General features: G+C 40.6%; 1 protein-coding gene across 1 annotated transcript; it reads right to left on the bottom strand.

Moving 5' to 3' along the window:
• Positions 1-1217: 1217 nt before the first annotated feature.
• On the bottom strand, positions 1218-3743 carry LOC104733622 (uncharacterized). Its single transcript, XM_087476972.1, has one exon. The coding sequence runs from the start codon at positions 3741-3743 to the stop codon at positions 1218-1220; it is 2526 nt and encodes an 841-aa protein (XP_087333098.1).
• Positions 3744-10133: the final 6390 nt, after the last annotated feature.

Here is a 10133-nt window from a genome sequence, read left to right on the forward strand (position 1 = left end):
AGATGTCTATCTCCCGAAGATTACAAAAAGAACCATAGAGAACCCAACTCGTGACTTCAAAATCATATCAGCCGGCTACATAAATGCCATGGACAAGGCGAAGACTCACGCAAAAATAGGTCTGTTGCATATTGGCCCAATTTTTTGGGACAACGTACAGTAGAACCTCTATAAACTAATATTCTTTAAATTAATATTCGCTATAAATTAATAAATTTTTCCGGTCCCGAGTTAGGCCGATGTAAAAAATAACACATTTCAATAAATTGATAAAATAATAATTTTTTTGAAAATGCTATGTAAAAATATGGTCTCATATTAATAATCAAATAATATTAATATATATATATATCTAAGAAAATCTAGTGAAATGCATATTCTTGAATTTGCAGTTTTATTGGAGTTCATCTCTAATATTTTTCATTGCCGTCTTATCAAATCGCATCCAAAAATTGTGAAAAATTCTAAATGCCATAATTGCTTCTTTATACATTATGTAATTGGTTCTAAAATTACCGCAATATCTTATTCGACTTCATCGTTATCATGAATGATACTAGTAGCATTCTTCTAAACTCTAAACTTCTAACATCTATTATTTTTACCTAAACTCTAAACTTATCAATTACGAGAGACAAGATTATAAATTAAGAAAATTCTTTAAAAATATGAATGATAATTAATAAAATATTAATTTATCGATAAATTAATAATTATTAATTTATCGATAAATTAAAACTTTTATAAATTAATAAAATTTCATGGTCTCGACCTTATTAATTTATAGAGGTTTTACTGTATATTGACTCAGTTAAGACACGTGCATGGCACATATATGTGCTTGACTTTTGATATTTTTTTAACCCAAATTGGTATTATAATTATACGGAAATTTTCCTGTATGGAATGTTTCCATTTTTCGTTTCTTTTGCGTAAGATACGTTATTGTAAATCAATATGGTTATATCTAGATAACGTAATGTGGATATATATATATATATATACTCTTATCAGATTCGAGAAATGAAAAAAATAATATGAGACCATAGAAATTCAAATACTAGTTTTGATTTCCATTACTCGATCAATTAACATTTCTCTTTTATTTTTATTTTTATTTTTATTTTTATTTTTTTTGTCAACAAGAGATTAGCTCAGACGAGCCAATTGGTAGAGAAATCGTTTACAAACAATACTTGGTGCGGAGATGTACGCGCTTAGCATGCCAAAGAATCCGCCCTTACATTAGCATTTCTAGGAATTAAAGATAAAGAGAAAGTAGAGAATTCCTCCCTATCGGTTTTGATGTCGTCAAGATACGCCGAGAACGCTGGCCAGTCGGAAGGGGAAGACACCATCTTCACCAAATCTGAGCAGTCGGTATAGAAAGCCACCTCTCTGAAGTCATGGCCGATCATGCAGCGCATCGCCCAAACGAACGCTTCAACTTCTGTATGTAATGGAGAGAGACTTCGCCGAAAATTCTTGGCTCCCAAAAACGGCAACGCTGTCTGGACCGAGGTACAACACCATCCAGCACCTGCATACAAATCCCCTGCTTTCCAAGAGCCATCTATAAAACATCGGTATCCCGAATAGACCAAAGGAAGGGAAGCAGCAGCCACCCTAACTGGTATCTCCGAAGCACCTGGGATAATGGGATAGGTCACTTGATCTTCTTCTAGCTGAGCCTGCTGCCACGCTGCAGCTTCTCCCTCTGCTACCCTAACAATATCCTCCGGCCGCTCAACAATATTGTCAAAAACACGTGCATTCCTCGCTTTCCAAATAAACCACATAAGCCAAGGGAAAGCCGCAACATGAGCCCCAGGATTCTGCTGCCCTAAAAAGTGATCCACATTTGCATATACTGATTCTGTCGGAAAGAAATTAGGACCCACCGGCACATGTGCTAGGGCCCAAACCTGACGGGCCGGAGGACACACAAAGATAGCGTGATTTATTGTCTCCATATCCGCACCACATCGTACGCACCGTAAATCACAAGCAATACCCCGTCGTCCCAAATTTACCGAAACCAAAATACAACCAGATAGAACCTGCCACATAAAATGCTGGATCTTAGGTGGACAACGAACCCTCCATACGCTAGCGAGTAGAGGGGTAATTTCCGGGCCATAACCAGTGGCCGCAAAAGTCCGAACCACGTCATGACGTGCAGTGTGGTAGCCTGATTTGACTGTATACAGCCCAGTTTTCGTGAAGTGCCAACCGAAAGAATTATCCTTTTGATTACCACCCAAAGGTATAGCCCTTATCAATGCAACATCAAGTGGATCAAAATGCTCATTAAGCATATCCACACACCAAGAATTAGTTTGTCGATCAATAAATTGATTCATTTGAAGAGAAGGGTCCTTTAACGGGCCCTTGCTTAAAGCTGGTCTCGGGAATTGAGCTGGTACCCAAGGATCAGACCATATAGAGATGGTGTCCCCTGAGCCAACCCGTTTAATAAGCCCTTTATTAACCAGAGAGCGAGCAGAACAGATACTCCTCCATCCATAGGAGGGAGAGTATGACCTAATAGGATCCATCGGATGCGTATTCCTATAATACCTACTCTTAAAAACCCTGGCAAACAAAGACTGTGGAACGTCTATCAGACGCCAAAGTTGCTTGGCCAGTAATGCCGAATTAAAATCATCTACATTCCTAAAACCCAGACCACCCAACTGTTTGCTAACACATATTTTCTCCCAGGCCAGCCAATGCATGCCCCATGTCTGACCATTAGTACTCCACCAAAAATTTGCCACTGCACTGGTAAGCTTGGATGTAATTGTTTTTGGTAATCTAAAACAAGACATCACAAACGTCAGAACAGCAGTAGCAACAGATTTAATCATCACTTCCCTTCCCCCTTTTGAAAGCAAATTTGCAGTCCAACCATTCGTCTGACTTTGAATCCGCTCACGAACAAAAGAGAATACCTTAGTTTTAGCCCCACCCAAACTTTCGGGTAGACCTAAATATGACCCCATACCACCCAGAGTTGTGATCCCGAGAACATCCTGAAGCTCAGTTTTTTTATGGTCATCAATCTTGTGCCCAAACTGTACCGAGGATTTTGAAAAATTTATTTGTTGACCCGAAACAGACTCGTACTGTTTTAGAATATCTAAAATAACCCGACATTGTCCTACATCCGCCTTACAAAAAAAAAGACTATCATCAGCAAACAACAAATGCGTAATAGGCGGGCATTTATTCGCCACTTTTATCCCTGTAATAAGCTTATCCCTCTCTGCTTTCCGAATATTAGCAATCAAAGCCTCTGTGCATAAGATAAACAAATAAGGAGACAGAGGATCACCTTGTCGCAACCCCCTTTGTGGAACTATCAAACCATTCGGCTGACCATTAATAAGAACCCTATATTCTACCGAAGAGACACAAAACATTATCCATGAAACCCATGACTCTGCAAAACCCATCTTCCGTAACAAAGCTGCCACAAAATCCCACTCAACCCTATCATAAGCCTTACTCATGTCTGTTTTGATGGCCATAAATTTCCCCTTACAAGACGGATTTGTACGTAAGCCATGAAACATCTCTTGAGCAATAAGAATATTATCTGAGATCAGCCGACCTGGAACGAAAGCCGATTGAGTCTCAGAGATAAGACCAGGTAAAACCCTCTTAAGCCGCTGACATAAAATCTTAGAAATGATCTTATATCCAACGTTGCACAAACTAATCGGGCGTAATTCTGCCATTCGAGTAGGCTTGGCCACCTTTGGAATAAGGCAAATATGGGTTCGATTTAGGTCCTTGTCGAAAACTCCCTCCACCAAAAAACCATTAACCAAAGACACAAGGTCGTCTTAACTATGCCCCATGCTTTTTGGAAAAACAAAGCTGTCATCCCGTCTGGGCCAGGGGCTTTATCCGGATGCATCATAAACAAAGCGGACTTGACCAGCCTCCGTAGCGGGTCTTGTCAACTGCTCATTATCCTCGACTGTAATCACTGTATTGACCTCCCTTAGGACCTCCTCAAAATTGTCCGGGTTTGTCGAAGTAAACAAGTCCTCAAAATATGATACCGCCGTATTACAGATATCCACATCCTTAGTTGACCAGGTGTCATCTTTAGTAAACAAACCAGTAATCCGATTACGAGCCCGTCGCTGTTTTGTTAAGGCATGAAATATTTAGAATTTTTATCCCCCAATCTCATCCATTTACTCCGACTTTTTTGATACCAATAAATCTCTTCATCCCCATACACCTGACGTAAGCGATTCTGTAGATCCGAAATTGTGGAAGGAGGAATTGAATCATCCGCCAGAGCTACCTCCAACTGTCGCTTTAAATCCTCAATGGTTTCCCTACCGTATGGGACTTGTGATTTACGCCACTGAGAAATTGCCTTTCGACAATTCCCAATTTTATGGACAAACATAGCTGAATCCTGGACCAAGTCCCCGTCCCACCCTGATGCTATCGCATCCATTAGTCCCGCCTTACCAATCCAGCAGCGGTCAAACATAAAACTCCTTTTCCCCCGCGGCCTTTTAGCCCCAATACTAACCACAAGAGGCTTGTGATCAGAGGCTATCATTGGTAAATACTCCGTCACAGTGTCCGGGAACAAATCATGCCAGTCCTAATTCCCTAACGCCCTATCCAACCGACATCGAATAGGTTTTTTATCACGCCAACCCCTCCAAGACAAAAAGTCCCCAAGATAGGAAAACTCCAAAAAACCACAGTCCTGAATCATTCCATTAAAAGAAAGAAACGAGGAAGGATGACGTAATTTCCCACCACGCTTTTCATGATTACCTGTTAGCTCGTTAAAGTCACCAACCACAAACCAAGGGGTGGACCGGGTGGAACTAATTCTTAAGAGACGTTCCCAAACCAAATCTCGATTCTTAGGGACCGGATCACCATAAACGAAAGTTAAATTTATTATCCAACCTTTGAAAACCGCTTCAATGTCGATTAATCTGTTTGATTCGAACAAAATTGAGACATGAAAATCACCTTGATTATAAAATAGAGCCATACCACCACTACAACCGATAGGATCAATTGTTTTTAAATTCTTATATCCAAAATGACCAACAAACTTTTCCAAAAAAGAAGTAGGTTGTTTGGTCTCCATGAAGAATAAAAAATCTGGCCGATGTTTGGTCCATAGATCCCGAAGATTACCAATTGTGGCCTTATTACCCAGGCCTTGACAATTCCAACTCACAATATTCATAAAATAAAAATTATAAATTTAGGGGAATATAAAAACCCCAAGTTCACCTCCTCCCACCCTTGAGAAGATGAAAATATAACAAACTCAACACCCGTTTGCACAAAACCCATTATTGCAATGCATCCCAAAAAACCCAGAGGACTACAAATATGATAGTAAAGCAGAATAAGATTATATTTAAAGAATAAGACAGCAAGCCACCTAGAGAACATGGGACAGCCGTGGTCCAAAAAACCAACAATTACTATCAATAAAAAAAACTCCTGGTAACAAGACAAAACAAATATTAAAACCTCCCGGCAACAAGAGGCCTTACCAATAGAATAGAAAAACAGAAGACCCTTGAAAAACAAAAACAATCTCAGCCGGCCCAATATGAGCCCATAAAGCGGCCCCCTTTGGACAACCGGAAACAAAATTTGAACGAAACCATCAAAAATCCATTGATGAAACCAGAAAAAGAGAGAAACGGAGAACCAAGATAAGGGCGAGCAATGATGTATTATTACTTGCAGAAATAAGATACATTGGGTAAAACCCAAAATAGAACAAACCAAAATCACAAAGAAAAACCAGACCATAAAACAACTACAACCATACAGAACATCCGTAGATAACTTATTCCTTAACAACAAAAGAGAAGAAAACAAATAAAACAAAGAAGACCAAACCAAAGGTTGCTTCCGGAGAAAAAAACCCAATGACGTAGCCCGCATCCTCATCCCCTTGCCGCCCTATACTGACTAAACACATTAATCAACCGCTGGGTTTGGAGGCTTTCCTCCTTGGTGAGCACCGAGTTTCCCATTCAGTCCAACACCTTTTGCTACAGCCTTCTTTCTCGGAGAGGTTAGAGAAAACAAGTTCCGCTTCTTTGTGCTAGCACCTGGAAGAGCACCCTTTTGCTTGACCACTCTGGCCCGTGAAGGATGCATTGTTCCCCCCAATTCCTCACCCTGTGACTTATCCTCAGAGACACCTTCCACAACATCACTAACCGTTACCCTAACCGCTTGATCAAAGAGATCCCCCTCAATAGTGCTCTCCTCCGCAACCTGCTCATCTGTAAGGAGAGAGTCCTCCTGGGAAATTTCCCCTGACGCCAAACCTTGCTCCTCCATGATAGTATCCATAAAACTCAAGGTATGGTCTTCCTTAGTAGGAAACTCTTGACCCAACAAGTTACTGAGATCATCTGAAAAAAGCACCTCTTGCTGCAACAGTTCCATGGGACCTGAACCTGTTACACTTGCGTCACCAGCAGGAAACAGATTCTTACATACCCTCTTGTCAGCATCTTGTGCAAGAGCCGTCATTGACTCCACAGAAGAAGCCCCTGTAGCCACAGTCTCCTCCAAACTTGGACCCAAGAAATCATCCAGCATCTTCTGCTCCTCAGCAGTGAAGCTGTGGCTCACAGCACTTGTACCAGATTGGACTTGACCATTCCCCGAGATAGGGACCTGTGAAGTTGAAACAGGAACAGGAACAGGAACCAAATGTGTTTTCTTTTTCACGAAACTCTCATCTGCCTGCGCACCCCTTTAATCTTCCACCACTTACCGCCGAAACCCTGAGCCGCCCGATGATTAACCGCCTGAGAACCAGCACCACGACCATTCCCACTAGTAGAACCTTGATGAGGCACCCCTAAACTATCACCTCCCAACCCCGAAGCATTACCACTAGGCACGCCATTCACCATCGCACCCTTATAGCTCTGGAGCTTGTCCTCTGGCCGAGGTTCAAAATTATCTTCCAGCCGCTGTTTCCCCTTATCACCAAATAGTGGGCAGCGGGATATGTCATGACATAGACTGTGGCAACGCCGGCAATACCCAAATAGACGTTCATACCTCAGAGATATTGTCGTCTCCTCTCCACTATGAAACTCGATTGTGGCATCAAAGATCAAAGGCTTCTCAATGACAATATTCTCTTTTAATATATGCAAAATCATTAGTTAATCTATGATTGCATAAATGGACTTTCTTTCCAGCTGTGCTTATCAATGTTGTAAGTGGACATTTGTTTAGAGTATATTTCATTTCATTAGGGTATATCCCATAAATCATAAATTAGTTAAGAGATTGTTTCGTTTCTTTTCATTAATGAGTCTCTTAAGAAGTTCATCTCTGGACTTTGTTTCCAGCATGTGTGAAACTAATCTATCTATATATAATAGCAATCCGAATCAATGTCACAAAAAATTGTGTTTTCTTAATCGTATCTTTTGGATAATTTACCAAAAAAATCTGTAGAATGTTTTAATTGTACGTTTTACGAAAAGTTGCAATTGTTCATTGTAGCGGTTTTTTTTGTAAAGTTACAACTGTTCATTATAGAGTTTTGTTTATTCGAATATTCATATTTTTTGAAATCTATATATATCAGTCTCTTTGAAATGTTTTCATTTATTTGGCATGATACAAAATAATATAAAAGTTCAATCTCAACGGTTTTTACAGCTTTCTAAATTATTCTATAACATTCATTCTTTTAAAAGTAAATAAATTCCTTCAATTCTTGATTTAACAACCGATTTTTGGAATGAAGAATCTATCTATATATAATAGCAATCCGAATAAATACCACCAAAAATTGTGTTTTTTCAATTGTACCTTTTGAATAATTGTGACAACCCGTCCCGTGGACCCCACTAGCCTCACCGCTAGCTGCCCCAACGGACCGTCTGTGGACCCTGCTAGCGCACCGCTAGCCATCCCAACGGACTCCAAGCTGGCCCTGCAGGGCATCGATCCTAACCCCTCACCGTGGACAGGGAATATTCATCCAAATCCACCAGTAGGTTATTGGTGCGCCAGGCATTCCTCGAACCCTAATCCCCACCCTTTAACAACCTTCCCGCAGGACAAGTTGCCACCAATTGATCTGCAGGGCCAGCTTAGGGCCTATAGGGGCAAGCTAGCGGTGGGCTAGTGGGGTCAACAGGACGGGTTGTCACATAGGCTCGAAGCTGGCTCTGTAGGACATCGATCCTAACCCCTCACCGTGGAAAGGAACTATTCATCCAAATCCACCAGTAGGTTATTGGTGCGCCAGGCATTCCTCAAACCCTGCAGTGATGGGTTAGGATCGATGCCTGCAGGGCCAGCTTGGGGTCCGTTGGGACGGCTAGCAGGGGGGGCTAGCAGGGTCCACGGACGGTCTGTTGGGGCAGCTAGCGGGGGGCTAGTGGAGTCCACGGGACGGGTTGTCACAACTGACTTCAGAGCCATCTTGTCAATAAGAGACATATGGTGAGCTGCATAGAGAGCTTTCGTGAATATATCAGCCAATTGGTGATCAGTGGTAACATGAAAAGTCTTGATCAAACCACTCTGAATCCTGTCTCGAACAATATGACATTCTAACTCGATATGTTTCGTTCTCTCGTAGAAAACTGAGTTGTTCGTAATATGAATTGCTGCAGAGGAATCACAGTAAAAAGCAACAAGCTTAATCTGAGGAGCTTGAAATTCTGCTAGCAGATTCACAAGCCAAGTAATCTCTCTCACAACAAACTGCATAGCAAGATATTCAGACTCAACTGAAGAGTGTGATGCTATCTATTGTTTCTTAGATTTCCAGGAGATCAATGAGGATCCCAAAAACATACAATAACCAGATGTAGATCTTCGAGGATCCTTGCATGACGCCCAAGATGCTTCAGTGAATCCTTGAAGAACAAAGTCTGATTCTGCAGAATAAAAGAGGCCATCTCCAAAAGTATCTTTAATATAATGCAGAACATTATATGCAGCATGCATATGTGAATCCTTTGGAGCAGATGCAAACTGACAAAGTCTATTAACCGCATATGTGCTGTCATGACGAGTGATTGTCAAATACATCAGTTTACCAACCAGTCGCCGATAGGATTCCGCCTCAGCCATGATAGGTTCATCTCCACTTTGAACCAGTTAGTAGGTCCATATGAATACTAGAAGGTTTACAAGCCAACATGCAAGTTTCATCCAAAATATCCAAAGCGTACTTCCGCTGACATAAGGATATTCTTGAAACTGATCTTGCAATTTCAAGACCAAGAAAATATTGTTATGACCCAGATCTCTGAGCTTAAAAGCTTTCTTTAAATCTTCTTTCAATGTGAAGACCTCATTATCATCATTACTAGCAATAAGAATGTCATCCACATAGACCAAAAATACAACATACTTACCATTTATATTTCTTATAAACAGAGTATGATCAACATGAGACTTTTTGAACCCCAAAGACATTAGTGTGGAACTGAAATTAAGAAACCACTGTCTCGAAGCCTTTTTTAAACCATAAAAAGACTTCTGCAATTTATAAACTGCATTGGGAGGTAAAGTTTCCCCCTCCTTTGGTGTGTATCCTGGAGGTGAGGTCATGTAGATATCCTCATCAAAATCACCATTCAAAAAGGCATTAGAGATGTCTAATTGATGTAGACTCCATTTCTTTGCAGCTGCAACAACAAGGACAGTCTTGACTGTCATCATTTTCGCAACAGCTGAGAAAGTATCCACAAAATCAACACCTTCTCTTTGTGTATATCCTTTTGCTACTAATCGTGCCTTGTAATGTTCCAAACTATCATCATCATTAAGGTTAACCTTGTAAACCCATTTACATCCGATAGCATGTTTATCTAGAGGCAAAGAAATAACATTCAAAGTAGCAGTTCCCTCTAGAGCTTGTAACTCAGCGTTCATAGCCTTTAACCAACCATCCAACTTTTTAGCTTGCTAGAATGAACTAGGTTTAGAATATTTGGTAACAGAACATATATATGCTCTGTAAGGTTCTAAGAGTTTGGCATAATTCATATAATCTGATAAAGGATATTGAACTCCAATATCACTCAGATTGCATTAGTAATCTTGCAAATACGATGGTGCGT

This window comes from Camelina sativa, chromosome 12, assembly GCF_030686135.1.
Source record: "Camelina sativa cultivar CO46 ecotype springtype chromosome 12, ASM3068613v1".
Taxonomy (NCBI): Eukaryota; Viridiplantae; Streptophyta; class Magnoliopsida; order Brassicales; family Brassicaceae; genus Camelina; species Camelina sativa.

Excerpts from the sequence above, each read along its gene's own strand:
- LOC104733622 (XM_087476972.1), bottom strand. The coding sequence starts at position 3,743 with ATGGCAGAATTACGCCCGATTAGTTTGTGCAACGTTGGATATAAGATC.